At 41.6% G+C, this 21,022-nt stretch overlaps 1 protein-coding gene across 3 annotated transcripts in view; it reads left to right on the plus strand.

Annotated features, from left to right (window-relative positions):
* The window catches only part of efr3a (EFR3 homolog A (S. cerevisiae)), a 250,798-nt gene that overhangs the window by 46,796 nt on the left and 182,980 nt on the right, over nucleotides 1-21,022 (plus strand). For all 3 annotated transcript variants that reach the window (XM_046320769.1, XM_046320771.1, XM_046320770.1), the window contains exons 3-4: nucleotides 9,282-9,358; nucleotides 15,665-15,792. In XM_046320769.1, coding sequence (XP_046176725.1) covers nucleotides 9,282-9,358; nucleotides 15,665-15,792 — 205 coding nt within the window. The remainder of the gene's footprint in view (nucleotides 1-9,281; nucleotides 9,359-15,664; nucleotides 15,793-21,022) is intronic.

Below are 21,022 nucleotides of genomic sequence, written 5' to 3' on the forward strand. Positions count from 1 at the left end.
GAATGCAACGACCAGGTTGGTTCCACCAGGCTAATCATAACCACCATTGATAATGTCATCAGTGGTGTGTGTCTGACCGAGCAGTATCTTCGATGAGCCAGGAGCAGATCTATGCTACTTTGCCCATCAATTCGGCCTCTGCCAAAGACCTCACCTCCAGCTTCACCTCTTGCCTGCTCGCCTCCAGGTTGTCGATAGGGAGAACATAATTAGGTAGGTTTAGTCGGACCTGTTGAAAATTCAACATGGTATGCAGTGCCTTCGGAAAGTATTCGGACCCCTTGACTCTTATTCTGAAATTGATTATATAAAAATAATGCCTCAGCAATCTACACACAATACCCCATAATGACAACATAAAAACAGGTTCATACAAATGTATAAAAAAACATAAGTATTCAGACCTTTTGCGACTTGAGATGTGGTACATTCAAATTGATTGGACATGCTTTGGAAAGGCACACACCTGTCTATATAAGGTCCCACAGATGAGCAAGAATGTCTGACCAAAAACCAAGCCATGAGGTCGAAGGAATTGTCCGTAGAGCTCCAAGATGGGATTGTGTCGAGGCACAAATCTGGGGAAGGGTACTAAAAAATGTCTGCAGCATTGAAGGTCCCCAAGAATACAGTGGCCTCCATTTTAAGAATGATGAAGTTTGGAACCACCAAGACTCTTCCTAGAGCAGTTGGGAGACAAGGTCCTTGGTCAGAGTGGTGACCAAGAACCCGATGGTCACTCTGACAGAGCTCTGGAATTCTTCCTTCCAGAAGGACAATGATCCATTAATCAGGCCTTTATGGTAGAGTGGCCAGACGGAAGCCACTTCTCAGTAAAAGGCACGTGACAGCCCGCTTGGAGTTTGCCAAAAGGCACCTAAAGACTCTCAGACCATGGCAAACAGGATTCTCTGGTCAGAAACCAAGATTGAACTATTTGGCCTGAATGCCAAGCGTCACGTCTGGAGGAAACCTGGCACCATCCCTACGGTGAAGCATGGTGGTGGCAGCATCATGCTGTGGGGATGTTTTTCAGCGGCAGGGACTGGGAGACTCGTCGTGATGAAGGCAAAAATGAACGGAGCAAAGTACAGAAAGATCCTTGATGAAAACTTGCTCCTGGGTGCTCAGGACCTCCGACTGGGGCAAAGGTTCATGTTCCAACAGGACCCTAAGCACACAGCCAACACAACGCAGGAGCGGCTTTGGGACAACTCTCTGAATGTCCTTGAGTGGCCCAGCCAGAGCGCGGACTTGAACCCGATCAAACATCTCTGGAGGTACCTGAAAATAGCTTTGCTGCAACACTCCCTGTCCAACCTGACAGAGCTTGAGAGGATCTGCAGAGAAGAATGGGAGAAACTCCCCAAATACAGGTGTGACAAGCTTGTGGCGACATGCCCAAGAAGACTCAATGCTCTAATCAATGCTAAAGGTGCTTCAACAAAGTACTGAGTAAAGGGTCTAAATTCTGAAGTATCAGTTTTTTATTTTATGAATTAGCAAACATTTCTAAAAACCTTTTTTTGCTTTGTCATTATGGGATATTGTGTGTAGATTGATGAGGAAAAAAACTATAATTGAATCAGTTTTAGAATAAGAACTTAACAAAAAAAAGTCAAAGGGTCTGAATACTTTCCGAAGGCACTGCATGTTTGTGTCAGATATCACCTAGCCATAACTGCCATTGGTAATAGAACCGTGACTGTGTGCATGTGTTCAGAGATGCAGAGACACATGGCACTCAACACATCCACAAGGACGTGATTACTAATAATACTGTACAGCACAAATGTCCAGTAATAGCAACACCATTTTCATTCCATGTGTCACTGACAAACTCTGCTTATTATTTCTACAGACTGGAGATGCTTTTGCCATATTTCAGCCTCATTCATTTGATAGGGAGACCACAGTTGGGACGGTTGTATCTGACCTGTTCAAACTTCAACATTGTACCCGTTTGTGTTTCAGATATTACCTAACTGCCATTGTTAGTAGAACAGTGACTGTGTGTATGTGTTCATGGAAACATTTATAGAGCCAGCACATGGAGATTTGCAAGATGATGTGATGAAGTCCTGACTGACAGACCGACAAGGTTGATATTGAAGTTTCTAAATGGAGAGAGACCTGGCACTCTGCATTAAACTTTTACTGGACACAACTTTTACTTGTGTTGTCTTTTTTAATTATTGAATGGTATTGAATGGTATTGGTGAATATGGGGAGGGAGAAACCATATGTATCCTGTTGTATACGGGACACCACACATGCAGATACGACCACCTTTTTTGCCAAGGTAGCCCCATTACCACCAGACAAAATGCAGATAGGCACAGTATGTGTAACAGCGGGGAATGACAATGAAAGGCGGACATTGTTATATTGATAGAACACTGCCTCTATGGTATTATGTAAATTGTTGTTCATTCTAGATGGACCTGTTGCTACATTTGAAAGTTATCAAAACAATTTAGTTTAGGATATCTATATACAGTTGAAGTCTGAAGTTTACATACACCTTAGCCAAATACATTTAAACTCTATCACAATTCCTGATATTTAATCCTAGTAAAAAATTCCCTGTCTTAGGTCAGTTAGGATCACCACTGTATTTTAACAATGTGAAATGTCAATAATAGTAGAGAGAAAGATTTATTTCAGCTTTTATTTCTTTCATCACATTCCCAGTGGGTCAGAAGTTTACATACACTCAATTAGTATTTGGTAGCATTGCCTTTAAATTGTTTAACTTGGGTCAAAGTTTCGGGTAGCCTTCCACAAGTTTCCCACAACAAGTTGGGTGAATTTTGGCCCATACCTCCTGACAGAGCTGGTGTAACTGAGTCCGGTTTATAGGCCTCCTTACTCGCACACGCTTTTTCAATTCTTCCCAAAAATGTTCTATAGGATTGAGTGATTGGCTTTCTGATTGCCACTCCAATACCTCGACTTGGTTGTCCTTAAGCCATTTTGCCATTTTGCCAACTTTTGAAGTTTGCTTAGGTGTATTGTCCAATTGGAAGACCCATTTGCAACCAAGCTATAATTTGATGTCTTGAGATGCTGCTTCAATATAGCCACATAATTTTCCTTCTCATGATGCCATCTATTTTGTGAAGTGCATCAGTCCCTCCTGCAGCAAAGCATCCCCACAACATGATGCTGCCACCCCCGTGCTTCATGGTTGGGATGGTGTTCTTCGGCTTGCAAGCGTTCCCCTTTTTCCTCCAAACATAACGATGGTCATTATGGCCAAACAGTTCTATTTTTGTTTCATCAGACCAGCGGACATTTCTCCAAAAAGTACAATCTTTGTCCCCATGTGCAGTTGCAAACCGTAGTCTGGCTTTTTTATGGCAGTTTTGGAGCAGTGGCTTCTTCCTTGCTGAGCGGCCTTTCAGGTTATGTCGATATAGGACTCATTTTACTGTGGATATACATACTTTTGTACCTGTTTCCTCCAGCATCGTCACAAGGTCCTTCGCTATTGTTCTGGGATTGATTTGCAATTTTCACACCAAAGTACGCTCATCTCTCAGAGACAGAATGCGTCTCCTTCCTGAGCGGTATGATGGCTGCGTGGTCCCATGGTGTTTATACTTGCGTACTATTGTTTGTACAGATGAACGTGGTACCCTCAGGTGTTTGGTTCAACCTTGGGAACAAGTTCCAGACTTTTGGAGGTCTACTACAATTATTTTCTGAGGTCTTGGCTGATTTCTTTAGATTTTCTCATGATGTCAGGTGAAGAAGCACTGAATTTGAAGTTAGGCCTTAAAATACATTCACAGGTACACCCCCAATTGACTGAAGTGTCAATTAGCCTATCAGAAGCTTCTAAAGCCATGACATCGTTTGTTGGAATTTTCCAAGCTGTTTAAAGGCACAGTCAATAGTGAGTTCATGTCTGTAAACAATTGTTGGAGAAATTACTTGTGTCATGCACACTGTAGATTTCCTAACCGACTTGCAAAAATGGCAGTTTGTTTAACAAGAACTTTGTGGAGTGGTTGAAAAACAAGTTTTAATGACTCCAACCTAAGTGTCTGTAAACTTCTGACTATAACTGTAAATTCAACAATTTCATTCTTATCCACTTACTCTCTAGGCTACGGTCTTATTCATAGCTTCATTGCTTAGATGTTACTTTCTTGCAAACAAATGTCATCACCTATCCTTTTTTAAACCCCAATACAATCGTCTGATATTAGTTCATTAATGGGTTGTGGACTAGTCTTTGTGGAACAGAGTACTTATACTGTATCTCTCAAGCATGGGCTTCAGCCAGGAGAGCCTGTATTCCATGGGTTTTGATCAGTTTTTTTCCTTGGCATATTTGAGGGTTGGGTTTTGAGTTCTAGTAATGTCCATTAACATGTGGCATTTAGTTTGTAAATTATCTCTCTCTGAACACACACTGACTGTGGTAAAGTTAGTTTCTTCTTGGATATCTCTATGGGTCTAGTTTTGTAATGGGACAATATTTTTGCATTTCAGCCAGTTCCTTATTTGTTTTCAAAACCTTATTTGTTTTCACTGATTACACATTTGTTTTTCTGCTGCTCATAAAAACAAATCAAATGGAGTCTTGGGGGGGTTTGGTTCGATGTGGATGTGTTACTGCAGACCATAGCAGCTGCCGACTGATCAGGATGGATTTCTTAGAACATGTCTACAATTTAATCTTCAGCAAGCTGTGTGTGTGCTTTAACTTGTGCCCAAAATCACTAGATACTTCCATCTCTGTGTTTGTCAATGAAGGTAGTTCGTAGTAGCTTCGCGGGCACACATTAGCGAAGTCACGTTAGCGACTAGTCCTTCTGTACCATTTTTTTTAAAAATTTTTATTTTTTTGCTTTACAACTTTTTCACTATCTACTACCTGAGTGTCGGTCTGTCTATCAGTGTTTCATAGCGAGTCAATTTACAAAACAGGTTGCAGCAGGACACAGCTCGCTAATGGATTTAGAATTTTGGAGTATTGACAGCTGGCAGTTGGGATGTAAGTGCGCATTGTGTCAATGCAAATTTTTCCCAAAATATTGGCAGACTTGCATGATCACAATCAAGCAAATCAGGAAGTGGTCACTCCATGAAGGGCTTAGGGGTCAAGTGTTGGTTCAATATGTCATGGTGACGTGTTGTCTTATGTAAACAAGACACCAAGTCATAATGGGAGGGTCTGTCCCTGTCTGGAGATTCTGCTGCCAAATCAAATCAAATGTTATTTGTCACATACACATGGTTAGCAGATGTTAATGCGAGTGTAGCGAAATGCTTGTGCTTCTATTTCCGACAATGCAGTAATAACCAACAAGTAATCTAACTAACAATTCCAAAACTACTGTGTTATACACACAAGTGTAAGGGGAAAAATAATATGTACAGATATATGAATGAGTGATGGTACAGAGCGGCATAGGCAAGATGCAGGAGATGGTATCGAGTACAGTATATACGTGTGAGATGAGTATGTAAACAAAGTGGCATAGTTAAAAGTGGCTAGTGATACATGTATTACATAAAGATGCAGTAGATGATATAGAGTGCAGTATATACGTATACATATGAGATGAATAATGTAGGGTTTGTAAACATTATATTAGGTAGCATTGTTTAAAGTGGCTAGTGTTATATTTTACATTTCCCATCAATTCCCATTATTAAAGTGGCTGGATTTGAGTCAGTGTGTTGGCAGCAGCCACTCAATGTTAGTGGTGGCTGTTTAACAGTCTGATGGCCTTGAGGTAGAAGCTGTTTTTCAGTCTCTCGGTCCCAGCTTTGATGCACCTGTACTGACCTCGCCTTCTGGATGATAGCGGGGTGAACAGGCAGTGGCTCGGGTGGTTGTTGTCCTTGATGATCTTTATGGCCTCCCTGTAACATCGGGTGGTGTAGGTGTCCTGGAGGGCAGGTAGTTTGCCCCCGGTGATGCGTTGTGCAGACTTCACTACCCTCTGGAGAGCCTTACGGTTGTGGGCGGAGCAGTTGCCGTACCAGGCGGTGATACAGCCCGCCAGGATGCTCTCGATTGTGCATCTGTAGAAGTTTGTGTGCTTTTGGTGACAAGCTGAATTTCTTCAGCCTCCTGAGGTTCACGATGCTGTCTGTGTGGGTGGACCTATTCAGTTTGTCTGTGATGTGTATGCCGAGGAACTTAACTTGCTACCCTCTCCACTACTGTTCCATCGATGTGGATAGGGGGGTGTTCCCTCTGCTGTTTCCTGAAGTCTACAATCATCTCCTTAGTTTTGTTGACGTTGAGTGTGAGGTTATTTTCCTGACACCACACTCCGAGGGCCCTCACCTCCTCCCTGTAGGCCGTCTCGTCATTGTTGATAATCAAGCCTACCACTGTTGTGTCGTCCGCAAACTTGATGATTGAGTTGGAGGCGTGCGTGGCCACGCAGTCGTGGGTGAACAGGGAGTACAGGAGAGGGCTCAGAACGCACCCTTGTGGGGCCCCAGTGTTGAGGATCAGCGGAGTGGAGATGTTGTTGCCTACCCTCACCACCTGGGGGGGCGGCCCGTCAGGAAGTCCAGTACCCAGTTGCACAGGGTGGGGTCGAGACCCAGGGTCTCGAGCTTGATGACGAGCTTGGAGGGTACTATGGTGTTAAATGCCGAGCTGTAGTCGATGAACAGCATTTTCACATAGGTATTCCTCTTGTCCAGATGGGTTAGGGCAGTGTGCAGTGTGGTTGTGATTGCATCATCTGTGGACCTATTTGGGCGGTACGCAAATTGGAGTGGGTCTAGGGTGTCAGGTAGGGTGGAGGTGATATTGTCCTTGACTAGTCTCTCAAAGCACTTTATGATGACGGTAGTTGTTAGCTCAGTTACCTTAGCTTGTTGTCCTCAAAGCGGGCAAAAATGTAGTTAGTCTGCCTGGGAGCAAGACATCCTGGTCCGTGACTGGGCTGGTTTTCATTTTGTAATCCGTGATTGGATAGAGTGCAATCAGTTCATTACAATCCCGTGTTGGTGGGCAAATCCGCATGATTGTAATCTAAAACTTAACCACTCTAAACAGTTAGTTTAATGGTTGTGATAAGAGAGAACTGAGGATGGATCAACAACACTGTAGGTACTCCAAAATACTGTACAGAATAAAAAATATTCCAAAACATGCATCCTGTTTGCAACACTAAAGCAATACAGCAGAAAATGTGGAAAAGCAATGAACTTTTTGTCCTGAATACAGTGTTATGTTTGGGGCAAATACAACACATTACTGAGTACCACTCTACATATTTTCAAGCTTAGTGGTGGCTGCATCATGTTTTGGGTATGCTTGTCATCGGCAAGGACTAGGTTTTTTTTGTGGGGGATAAAAAGGAACAATAGAGCTAATCACAGGCAAAATCCTAGTGGTTGTCTGAATTCCAGCAGACACCGAGAGAGGAGTTCATCTTTCAGCAGGACAATTACCTTAAACACAAGGCCAAATCTACATTGCAGTTGCTTTCCTTGAAGACGGTGAATGTTCCTGAGTGGCCAAGTTGCAGTTATGACTTAAACCTACTTGAAAATCTATGGCATGGCTTGAAAATGGTTGTCTAGCAATGATCAACAACCAATTTGACAGAGCTTGAAGAATTTAGAAAATTATGGACAAATGTTGCACAATCCAGGTGTGGAAAGCTCTTAGACTCACAACTGTAATCGCTGCCGAAGGTGCTTCCACTCTGGGGTGTAAATACTTATGTAAATGAGATATTTCTGTATAGCATTTCCAATAAATTTGCTAAAGTTTCTTAAAACAAGTTTTCACTTATGGTTTGTGTGTGTGTGTGTCTAGATGGGTGAGACTCCCCCCTCCTCCTCCCCCAATTTAATCAGTTTTGAATTCAGGCTGTAACACAACAATGTAGAATAAGTCTAGGGGTATGAATAATTTTCTGTAGGCACTGTGACGACATTAGTTACAAAACTCCGTTTTGGAATCTACTCACTGACTATCACCAAAATAATGCTACTTACACTTTTTTGTAAATTTTGGCACTGGAATGAATGTTTCTAATATTGACGATACATAGGACATTTTCAACCAAATAAGTAGTTTTTTTGCGTTGTTGCCCTTTATTATAGAAAGTGTTACTGTTCATTTTTGTGTGTGTAAAGTAAAATTATATGGTTGAACTTTTCATTTAATTATTTTTTTGGTACTTCTTACCCCATTTTTTTTTTTGTCCCCAATGTTTATGTAATTGGTAGTTTAGTCTTGTTTAGTCTTGCAACTCCTTTACGGAGCTATGCGTCCTCCGAAACATGACCCCACTGAGCAGCAATGCTTCTTGACACACTGCTTGCTTAACGCAGAAGCCAGTTGCACCAATGTGTCGGCAGAAAAACACAGTACAGCTGGTGACCGAAGTCAGCGTGCATGCGCCTGGCTGCCACAAGGAGTCGCTAGAACGCGATGGAACAAGGACATTCCGGCCGGCCAAACCCTCCCCTAACCCGGATGATGCTGGGCCAATTGTGCTCCGCCTCAGGGGTCTTCCAGTCGTGGCTGGCCGAGACACAGCCTGAGATGGAACCCGGGTCTGTAGTGACGCCTCTCGCTCTGCGATGCTGTGCCTTAGGCCGCTGCGCTGTGTTTCTTATTGTTTCATTCCTGAAGCCGTTATATAAAATGTGGCCATAGTGTTGGGCTCTGTTCTTAATGCGAAACACCTCTCCACATTGATCTGTTGTCACAGGACTGACTTGTTATTTTACCTTTGCTTTGGTCCACTGCATCCTGAGATCTGTAAAACACCCGGGCTCTGACGTTTCTCTGAAGATGGACAATGGCCTCGTACTGGCCATGAATGTGAATTGAACACACATACACACACACACACACACTTGGGCGTGAGCAAACATGCATACATACACAAACGCATTCAATCTCTTTTTTTTCTTTCTTGCACACGCTCGCGCACACACTTTGTCGCCTGTCACTCTGCGTTATTGGTTAATGCTGATTATTGAACTGAGTGATGTTAATACTAATTTGCCTTAATTACATTTTTTTTTTACCCTATTCCATTCTATCTTGTAGCTTTCTTGCTTTTAAGGTCAAGATTCAGCGTGTGGGGACAGTCGCTGTGCATAAACAGTCAAGGCAAAATTGAATTATCCATATTAATGATGCGTGGTAATTTATAGAGTAGTGATATGGTATTTATTGATGCAATGTTGGGATCAGATGATAATCATAATTAATGTTTTATTGTTGTGTTATCACCTGTTGTGTTTTTTAAAAATGAGTATGTTTTGTGTTCCAGGTGTGTGTGGCTGCTGTGGACCCCTGAGGCCCAGGTACAAACGCCTGGTTGATAACATCTTCCCAGAGGACCCCAAAGTGAGTATTTTTACCTCTGTTACAAGATACATTTCAATGACATTACTTTCAATGTCTATAACCAAAGATGTGTTATAGACATTTGTTTAAAATGTCAATCCTTTCCTGTAGTTTTTCCCTAGACTAGAGGGGGAAAAAAAACTAATGTCTAGTTTTTCCCTAGACATTTCCACCTAGAGTGGAAATGCCCTCGAAGTAGCATACACGACTGCCAAACAAACATTTCGGGAAGCGTAGGTTATAATTTTGTAGTCATGGAATTTTGTAGTCATGGAGTGTGTGACCTCAAAGCTCATTTGACTTATTCAAAGGATTTCCTTTTAGTTTCCAACCTTCTTTCAAAATCTATATTTGCCTATGACGCGTAAATGGCAAACACCATCTCAATGGTCATCATCAGCTGACAGACTAATATTAACACATATAGTCCTAACCATTGCACTCTTAACAGTTTATCATAGCGATAACAAGCCATTTACTAAATAGCTGTCACTACAACCAACTTGATCACACAAATAGAATTGTGTGGTAGTGCATGTATCCAAGCCCATTGTTACCCCAGTGCTTAGCGTGCTTTAGAGACCCTGTGTCGCTGTTATGATGAGAAATTTGCCTCCAGTTCAAATACCATTTTTGGTCAAAAGTAGTGCACTATGTAGGGAATAGGGTGTTATTTCAGACATTACCCATAATTGCCGTAAAGCGACACGTAACCGTTATGGTTTGACAAATCTATTTGTGTGACATCACTTTTGATAACCTTGACACGACAACTTATTAACGGCTGTTTGAGTCCTTAACCCTGTTTTTAATTTAAAAAAGCAAAGTGTGTGTGTGTGTGTGTGTGTGTTTGTGTGTGTGTGTGTGTGTGTGTGTGTGGTATGCAGAATCACATACACCAGGGAGTCTCTTTTCGTTCTCTCTCACACTGTCTGTCTCAAGGGCCTTTAGTGTACGCAAACAGGTGCAGGGGGAGTCGGAATGCTCACTCAGAGCAGGTGCTGGAGAAATACTCTGGCGACATTACTCTGGGGACAGTCTTTTGTTTTTTTTCTCCCCCTTGTGTAAAATGTGTAGGACATACAACGAAGTCTCTCTGTTGTAGATGTATCAGATACACTTTCTATGTGCAATTATAAAACACTATTGTAGGTATTTATAGTCTTTAAGTAGAGCCTGATCATCTTCTTGCCTGATGAATTTAGTTTCTCTGATATTACGGACAGTCGGTCTGAAACTGCCATCCTAGAAGTCATTTTTGTGACTTTAAAAGGGAGGTGTGTTATACAAAACAAATGCATAAGTAATTGGATAGTCTCTAACAAATCTAACCAATCAGAGTATCAAAGTTGATAACGTCATCATGTAGGCCGGCTCTGGCCCAACCTATTGCTTTCTGGGACCAATCAGAATGGTCAGAATGTGTTCTAGAAATCATCGGAACGATGTGGATGAGTAGCCGGGCAAATAATTTTCCACAATAGAAAGAAAAATGCACGAGAGTTAGCTGACGTGGTAACATTTTATTTGACGGTGTCAATGTATGATATGGGCATTTAAGCGAAGCTGTGCATGCAACTCATAAATGATGTTATACATATGTACTTCATAGAAAGTGTTACCAAAATGGTTTCACTTTATTGTGCTCTTCCTCGCTCTTTTCAATTCACTATAGTAATAGTTAAATTTTCCAACCAAGTTCTGAACATACAGAGTAAAAACTCAAAACGGACGACAAAAAAAAAAGCTCAAACCAAGTTTATTCACCCACTGGGTCAAACCGCTGCAAAGACTAAGCATGATGACACAACAACATATATTTATTACCTCCTACTAGGCGGGGTCAACTCCTTGCACATCTAGACAGCCAATGCATCTTTGTTGCTAGGCAGGAACATAATTGGTTCCTTTCACTGGTGTAGTCATGACCCTGCCTGATGCTAGAACCTTGGTGGGTGTGGAAGTGAATGTTTTTGAGATAGAACTGTAGTAGGAGGATTGTTGCATTGGGCCCCTCTGGCCCTTGTCCCAGGGGTTTCTTTTCACTTCATCTGTTGACTTGACCTCGAGCCGAATTCCTCGCTCCTCCCTGGTTCCGCAGCTGGCCTGCCTTATCAGAGACTAACTGCAGTATTTTGAAAAGACTAACATGTAATTGGAGGACACAGGATGTAATCTTTACTTGTCGTTTATTAGGAACTGATTTATACCACTATCATGGAGACCAATAACCAACTAACTTTCTCTATTGCTCATAGAACAGTTACCAACCTAGGACCAGTGATAGTGACGCCTATTGCTTAGATGAGTCAGCATCATTTATCACTCTATAACACTAACTATTGCCCTTCACCTCCCTCCTTGGAAACATGGGACATAATATGAACTTTCTGCACCTCCCCTTGTCTCACTCCGTAACTGTCCATACACCCATTTCCTATTCACCCTTCATTGACCCCAACATAACCATTCCTTATACATGTAAAGTAATCAATACATTCTAGTGTGACACTATTAATAAGTATATTTCAGGCTAGAATCTAACACAGGGTTGGGGTCAATTCCACATGAGCTCAGTCATTTCATGAAGGGAATTCCCAGTCAATTAGTTGAAAATCAATTCATTTCAGGGATTGACCCAGTTAAAATGTAATGGACCATATTCCATTACTATATAGTGAAGTATGTGCATAGTTAGGGTTGCAAAGGGAGAGCATGTTACTGGTAAATGTCAAAATTGACTAGTAAACTACCATATTGTTGGGAACTTTAAAATATTTTAGGTAACATTCATAACATGTAAAATATATGAAAAATAACAAGATGTTTTAATATGAAGAAAGCCAAAACTGTAATAAAAAAACTAAAAAATACCACTGGTGTTTTTAATTTGAGGGTTTCGGTGTGGAATATCCTTGTTTTACACCCTTTGATTTAATTTATTATGTCTTTGTTGTAAATGTTTTGGGGCCAAACTGGTGACAGTTCTTAAAGGCAATAGTTGGAAGGGTTGTAGATTTGATAGCAAATTATATCATTGTTGATTAGATGCTTTTAAAAATGAATTAGGCTATTTTCTCTTGAACCGTATGGCCTATCAGATAGAAAGTCATGTAAATATGGACACGGATATACAGGGAAAATGTTATATTTTATGTAAATGTTTTAAATCAAGTATAAATTACCAAAGTTTCCATAGATTGCCATACTTTTATTATAAAAAGGACATTTACAGTAACTTTGGTAAATTATCTGTAGTTTTGCAACCTATGCATAGTGTACATTAGTGTCCATTGTCCAATATTGTATGTGTAGTATAATGTAATACTTTATTTATTATGTATTTTTATTTAATATTGCATGTTATCATTGTAATCGGCATGGAGGACATCATGTCATGCAAACACACACTCCCACACAGTATGTATGGAATGGAGAAAACATACTGATAGGGAGAAAGCAAGGGCACAGTGAATGTGATTTGCCATAAAGCTTGCATCCCAAATGGTACTCTATTCCCTTTATAGTGCACTACTTTTGAGCAGAGCCCTCTGCGACCCTTGCCAAAGGAAGTGCAATATATTGGGAATAGGGTGCTCTTTGGGATGCATCCAGAGTGTCAGGAGATCACAAGTTTAATGAACACCCTCCCTCTACATCAGACAGACATCCATCTGAACACGCATGTTCCAGCGCGTGACATCGTTTAACGATGTCTTAACCTCTGTGATTTACCTCTGAACCTTGATTAATACCTCAACTCTCAAACACTCTTTCTCTCCCGTCCCCCATCTGATCCTAACGTCAACGGCTATATGATTTAAATTCAAGGACAACACTCCATAACTTCCACCGCCCACACATCGGGTTGACGTACAGTAACAGTTATAAGTTTGGACACACCTACTCATTCCAGGGTTTTTCTTTATTTTTTATTATTTTCTACATTGTATAATAATAGTGAAGACATCAAAACTATGAAATAACACATATGAAATCATGTAGTAACCAAAAAAGTGTTAATTTAAACACATTTTATTTTTGAGATTCTTCAAAGTAGTCACCCTTACCTTGAGGACAGCTTTGCACTCTTTTGGCATTCTCTCAACCAGCTTCATGAGGTTTGTGTTACTGGAATTAAATTCCTACATGTTTTAATACCCAATTAAATTAAACACTCTTGCCCACTTCTAAGAATTTGTAAGACTCTTATTTGCATAAAATGGACAGAGACCAATCATTAGCGTTTATTCTCGAGAGTACTGAACACGATACAGTTTACCACGGGTTATAAACTGAAAATGACATCATTCGTTTTCGAACTGTCCCGTCTCTTCTTCACCCTGGTACAAAGGCAGTATCTCAAGCCTTCCCACATCGTCCCACACCAATTTAATATAATTTATGAGCCAAGGTCTTCCTGTGTAGGTAAGCATTCTAGCCAGTCTGACGATAAGTTAATTCATTTCTACCAAGGAACAGACAGTCATTGTTCTAATTCTTGATTATATTTACACACATTATATTCAGTACTAGGATAAAAAGAAAATTAATATATCTATACAGTAACATAATAGTATTCTGATTAGTCAGTCCTAATTGAAATGTATACATAATTAGTCATTATTGATAAAAAATCCCTTAACAGTTTGTCACCTGAAATGCATTTCAATTATCAAGTGTGCCTTGTTTAAAGTTAATTGGTGGAATTAATTTTCTTAATGCGTTTGAGCCAATCAGTTGTGTTGGTATACAGAAGATAGCATTGTTTTGGTAAAAGACCAAGTCCATATTATGGCAAGAACAGCTCAAATAATCAAAGATAAATGACAGCCTATCATTACTTTAAGACATGAAGGTCAGTCAATCTGGAAAATTTCAACAACTTTGAAAGTTTCTTCAAGTGCAGTAGCAAAAACCACCAAGCGTTATGATGCAACTGGCTCTCATGAGGACCGCCACAGGAATGGAAGACCCAGAGTTACCTCTGCTGCAGAGGATATGTTCAGCCCAAATAAATGCTTCACAGAGTTCAAGTAACAGACACATCTCAACATCAACTGTTCAGAAGAGACTGCATGAATCAGGCCTTCATGGTCGAATTGCTGCAAAGAAACCACTACTAAAGGACACCAATAATAAGAAGAGACTTGCTTGGTCCAAGAAACACGAGAAATGGACATTAGACCAGTGGAAATGTGTCCTTTGGGCTGATAAACCCAAATTGGACATTTTTGGTTCCAACTGCCGTGTCTTTGTGAGAGGTGTGATTGTGTGGGGATACTTTACTGGTGACAGTCTGTGATAAATGTAGTATTCAAGGCAAACTTAACCAGCATGGCTACCACAGCATTCTGCAGTGATACGCCATCCAATCTGGTTTGCACTTAGTCCCACTATCATTTGTTTTTCAACAGGATAATAACCCAACACACCTCCAGGCTGCTTAAGGGCTATTTGACCAATAAGGAGAGTGATGGAGTGCTGCATCAGATGACCTGGCCCCCACAATCACCCAACCTCAACCCAATTGAGATGATTTGGGATGAGTTGGACCGCAGAGTGAAGGAATAGCAGCCAACAAGTGCTCAGCATATGTGGGAACTCATTCAAAACTGTTGGAAAATCATTCCAGGTGAAGCTGGTTCAGAGAATGCCAAGAGTGTGCAAAGCGTGGCAACTTTGAAGAATCTACATTTAAAAAAAATAATAATAATAAAAAAATGTTTAACACTTTTTTGGTTACTGCATGACTCCATGTATTTCATAGTTTTGATGTCTTCACTATTATTCCTCAATGTAGTAAATAGTACAATTAAAGAGAAACCCTTGAATGAGTAGGTGTGTCCAAACATTTCACTGGTACAGTATGTGAATTACAATTTGAATTTGAATTTATGGGCATTTTCAGTGTTGTTGAATTGGACATTTCTCATGAATTGAAAGGTCATTTTCAATTCCCTGTCCAGTTCAAGTGCTGATTGGGCTAGAATTATTTAAAAAAATGGCAGAATCTGCTTTTTCGAAATGCCTTTCCTGAAAATGACTTGCCCCGCCCACCCTTCTTCCTGATTTGTTCACTCCGCTCATGGATTTCAATTGCTGTAAACTTAAGCTAGAGGGATTTTCCACCCTATATCTTACACTTTTCCATTCCTTTGAAATCCACGAGGGGGACTGAACAAGTGCATCATGTTCATTATGCCCGTATAACAAAAACAACAATACTTCTCCTTTTACCTCAGTTTCTGACAATGTTCTTACGTTTGGTGCTACTGTGTAACCCCTTGTGTACTACTCTTTCAGGATGGCCTGTCCAAGTCAGACATGGAGAAGCTCACCTTCTACGCGGTTTCAGCCCCGGAGAAGTTGGACAGGATTGGTGCCTACCTGGCGGAGCGACTGAGCCGAGATGTGGTCCGCCACCGCTACGGGTAAGTGACCTTCGAGTGACCATTGACCTTGAAACAACCCCTACCCCAATAAACTAATCAACTGTCTTCTTGTGGCCTCATCTTCAAATAATTATTATTTTCATTTACATTAAGTTTTTTGTGTATTTCCAAAATTGTACATCCACAAATAACCTTCAATTCATTACAATTTCATATCTTATCAAAATTAAAACAACCAATATATACATTCACTCAATAAAAATACATTTTCCAAATGGTCTTTCTAAAAACAATGGTATATTGTCCTTTTAATGCAGGGAAAAGGACACCAATAATTAATGCAGGGAAACTTAAATCCATTTTACTTCATTTCTACCAGCATGTTAAATGTGAAACCAGAGGAAAAGAGAACTCTAGACCACCTTTACTCCACACACAGAGATCTGTACAAAGCTCACCCTCCAATTGGCAAATCTGACCATAATTATATCCTCCTGCTTACAAGCAAACACTAAAGCAGGACACACCAGTGACTCGCTCAATACGGTAGTGGTCAGATGACTCCGATGCTAAGCTACAGGACTGTTTTGCTAGCACAGACTGGAACATGTTCCAGCATTCTTCCGATGGCATTGAGGAGTGCACCACATCAGTCACTGGCTTCATCAATAAGTGCATTGATGACATCGTCCCCATAGTGACCATACTTACTTACCCCAACCAGAAGCCATGGATTACAGGCAACATCCGCAATGCGCTAAGGGTAGAGCTGCAGCTTTCAAGTAACTAGACTCTAACCCGGATGGTTATAAGAAATCCTGCTATTCCCTGCGACGAACAATCAAACAGGCAAAGCATCAATACAGGACTAAGATAGAATCGTACTATTGTGGCAGGGCTTCAAAACTATTTCAGACTACAAAGGGAAGCGCAGCCGCGAGCTGCCCAGTGACACGAGCCTACCAGTCAAGTTAAATGATTTTATGGTCACTTCGAGGCAAGGAACACTGACACATGCATCAGCTGTACGACTGTGTGATCACGCTCTCCATAGCCAATGTGAGTAAGACATTTAAACTGGTCAACATATATACCCCAACCAAAAGCCATTGATTACAGGCAACATTCGTACCGCCGAGAGATACCCAGTGACACAAGCCTACCAGACGAGCTAAATTACTTCAGTGTTCGCTTCGAGGAAAGTAACACTGAACCATGCATGAGAGCATCAGGTGTTCCGGACGACTGTGTGATCACGCTCTCCGTAGCCGATGTGAGTAAGACATTTAAACTGGTCAACGTTCAAAAGGCAGCAGGGCCAGAGGCGTTACCAGGACATGTACTCCGAGCATGCGCTGACCAACTGGCAAGTGCCTTCACTGACCTGTAGCACTCATGCCTGTAGCCTTGAAGTGCTTTGAAAGGCTGGTCATGGCTCACATCAAAACCATTATCCCAGAAAACCCTAGACCCACTCTAATTTGTATACCACCCCAACAGATCCACAGATGATGCAATCTCTATTGCACTCCACACTTCCCTTTCCCACCTGGACAAAAGGAACACCTATGTGAGAGTGCTATTCATTTACTACTGCTCAGTGTTCAGCACCATAGCTTAGTGATGCGCTTTGAGGGCACTAAGGACCCTGACTTCCTGATGGGCCGTCCCCAGGTGGTAAGGGTAGGTAACAACACATCTGCCACATTGATCCTCAAATCACATTTATTTATATAGCCCTTCGTACATCAGCTGATATCTCAAAGTGCTGTACAGAAACCCTAAAACCCCAAACAGCAAGCAATGCCGGTGTAGAACATGGTGGCCCATCAGGGGTAGGTGCTCAGTCCCCTCCTGTTCTCCCTGTTTACCCAGGAATGACTTTAACACCATCATTAAGTTTGCCGACGACACAACAGTGGTAGGCCTAATCACAGACAGCGATGAGACAGCCTAGACCTGGCCATGTGATGCTATACTACTATACTATATGCCATTTAGCAGACGCTTTTATCCAAAGCGACTTACAGTCATGTGTGCATACATTCTACGTATGGGTGGTCCCGGGAATCGAACCCACTACCCTGGCGTTACAAGCGCCATGCTCTACCAACTGAGCTACAGAAGGACCACATGAGAGAGCAACCTGTCCCTCAATGTGATGATGACAAAGGAGATGATTGTGGACTACAGGAAAAGGAGGACCGAGCACACCCCCATTCTCATTGACGGGGCTGTAGTGGAGCAGGTTGAGAGCTTCAAGTTCCTTGGTGTACATATCACCAACATACTATCATGGTCCAAGCACACCAAGACCGTCATGAAGAGGGCATGACAAAGCCTATTCCCCCTTAAGAGACTGAAAATATTTGGCTTGGGTCCTTGCTTGTTCTTGCTGTAAAATGTTACCCCACTCTTCCACCAAGGCACCTGCAAGTTTCTGGACATTTCTGGTGGGATTCGCCCTAGCCCTCACCTTCCGATCAAACAGGTCCCAGACGTGCTCAATGGGATTGAGTTCTGGGCTCTTTGTTGGCCATGGCAGAACAATGACATTCCTGTCTTGCAGGAAATCACGCACAGAACGAGCAGTATGGCTGGTGGCATTGTCATGCTGGAGGGTCATGTCAGGAAGGAGCCTGCAGGAAGGGTACCACATAAGGGAGGAGGATGTCTTCCCTGTAACGCACAGCGTTGAGATTGCCTGCAATGACAACAAGCTCAGACCGATGATGCTGTAACACACTGCCACAGACCATGACGGACCCTCCACCTCCAAATCAATCCTGCTCCAGAATACAGGCCTCGGTGTAACGCTCATTCCTGAGACGATAAACACAAATCCCAACCATCACCCCTGGTGAGACAACACCGCGACTCATCAGTGAAGAGCACTTTTTGCCAGTCCTGTCTGCACTGATGGAGTGATTGTGCTTTTTTGGTGTAACTTGGCAGTTGTTGTTGCTATCCTGTACCTGTGCTGCATGTGTGAAGTACGGATGTTCCGATCCTATGCAGGTGTTGTTACACGATCATCTGTCCGTCCTGTCTCCCTGTAGCGCTGTCTTAGGTGTCTCACAGTAACGGCATTGCAATTTTTTGCCCTGGCCACATCTGCAGTCCTCATGCCTCCTTGCAGCATGCCTAAGGCACGTTCACGCAGATGAGCAGAGACCCTGGGCATATTTCTTTTGGTGGTTTTCAGAGTCCGTAGAAAGGCCTCTTTAGTGTCCTAAGTTTTCATAACTCTGAACTTAATACCTACCCTGTGTAAGCTGTCAGTGTCTTAACGACCGTTCCAAAGGTGCATGTTCATTAACTGTTTATGGTTGATTGAACAAGCATGGGGAAACTGTGTTTAGACCCTTTACAATGAAGATCTTTGAAGTTATTTGGATTTTTACAAATGATCTTTGAAAGACAGGGTCCTGAAAAAGGGATGGTTCATACCTAATGAGTATATACTACATACTATATAATAGTAGTTTATTTTAGTATACTGTAAACTAACGATATCGTTACAATGAAGATCTTTGAAGTTATTATGAATTATCTTTGAAAGACGGGGTCCTGAAAAAGGAACGTTTCTTTTTTTGCTGAGTTTAGGTTCTTTCTTCGATCTTTCTTACTACCGGTCAAATGTTTTAGAACACCTTCTCATTCAAGGGGTTTTCTTTATTTTTACTATTTTCTACATTGTAGAATAATATTGAAGACATCAACACTACGAAATAACACATGGAATCGTGTAGTAACCAAAAAAGTGTTAAACAAATCAAAATATATATATTTTTTGAGATTCTTCAGATGGCAACCCTTTGCCTTGATAACAGCTTTGCACACTCTTGGCATTCTCTCAACCAGTTGCATGACTGCATTTCAATTAACAGGTGTGCTGCCTTAAAAGTTAATATGTAGATTTTCTTTTCTTAATGCGTTTGAGCCAATCAGTTGTCTTGTGACAAGTTGGAGGTGGTATAACAGACGATAGCTCTATTTGATAAAAGACAAAGTCCATCTTATTAAGCAAAGCGATATGACAGTCAATAATTTATTTTATACTTGAAGGTCAGTCAATCCGGAAAATGTCAAGAACTTTGAAAGTCGCAAAAACCATCAAGCGATATGACACTGGCTCTCATTAGGACCGCCACAGAAATGGAAGACCCAGAGTTACATCTGCTGCAGAGGATAAGTTCATTAGTTACCAGCCTTAAACTGCAGGCCAATTAAATGCTTTACAGATTTCAAGTATCAGACCCATCTCAACATCAGCTGTTCAGAGGAGACTGAGTGAATCAGGCCTTCATGGTTGAATTGCTGCAAAGAAACCACTACTAAAGCACACCAATAATAAGAAGAGACTTGCTTGGCCCAAGAATCATGAGCAAGGGGCATTAAACAAGGCATTAAACAAGTGGAAACTTGTCCTTTGGACTGGAGTTCAAATTTGGTTCCAACAGCAGTGTCTTTGAAATTATGATCAACTTGTGTTTTTCCCACCGTAAAGCATGGAGGAGGAGGTGTGATGGTGTTGGGGGGCTTTGCTGATGACACTGTTTGATTTATTCAGAATTCAAGGCACACTTCACCAGAATGGCTACCACAGCATTCTGTAGCGATACGCCGTTCCATCTGGTTTGCACTTTGTCCTACTATAATTTATTATTTAAACAGAACAATGACCCAACACACCTCCAGGCTGTGTAAGGGCTATTTTTTCAAGGAGTGATTCATCAGATGATCTGGCCTCCACATTCACCGAGCTCACCCCAATTGAGATGGTTTGGGGATGAGTCGGACTGCAGAGTGACGGAATAGCAGCCAACAAGAGCTCAACATATGTGGGAACCTCTTGAAGACATTCCAGGTGAAGCTGGCTGAGAGAATGCAACAGTGTGCAACAGTGTTCTTTTGCCTATCTTAATTGTTTGTTTTTATTGGCTAGTTTGAGATATGGCTGTTTCTTTGCAACTCTGCCTAGAAGGCCAGCATCCCGGATTCGCCTCTTCACTGTTGACGTTGAGGCGGGTGTTTTGCGGGTACTATTTAATGAAGCTGCCAGTTGAGAACTAGACACTCTAATGTACTTTTCCCCTTGCTCACTTGTGCACTGGGGCCACCCACACCTCTTTCTGGTCTTGGTAGAGCCAATTTGTGCTGTTCTGTGAAGGGAGTAAAAAAAGGGATTTTCTTTAAAAAACAAGGACATTTCTAAGTGATGCTAAACTTTTGAATGTGTGTGTGTGTGTCTCTATATATGTCCTAG

The sequence above is a fragment of the Oncorhynchus gorbuscha genome, linkage group LG22, assembly GCF_021184085.1.
Source record: "Oncorhynchus gorbuscha isolate QuinsamMale2020 ecotype Even-year linkage group LG22, OgorEven_v1.0, whole genome shotgun sequence".
Taxonomy (NCBI): Eukaryota; Metazoa; Chordata; class Actinopteri; order Salmoniformes; family Salmonidae; genus Oncorhynchus; species Oncorhynchus gorbuscha.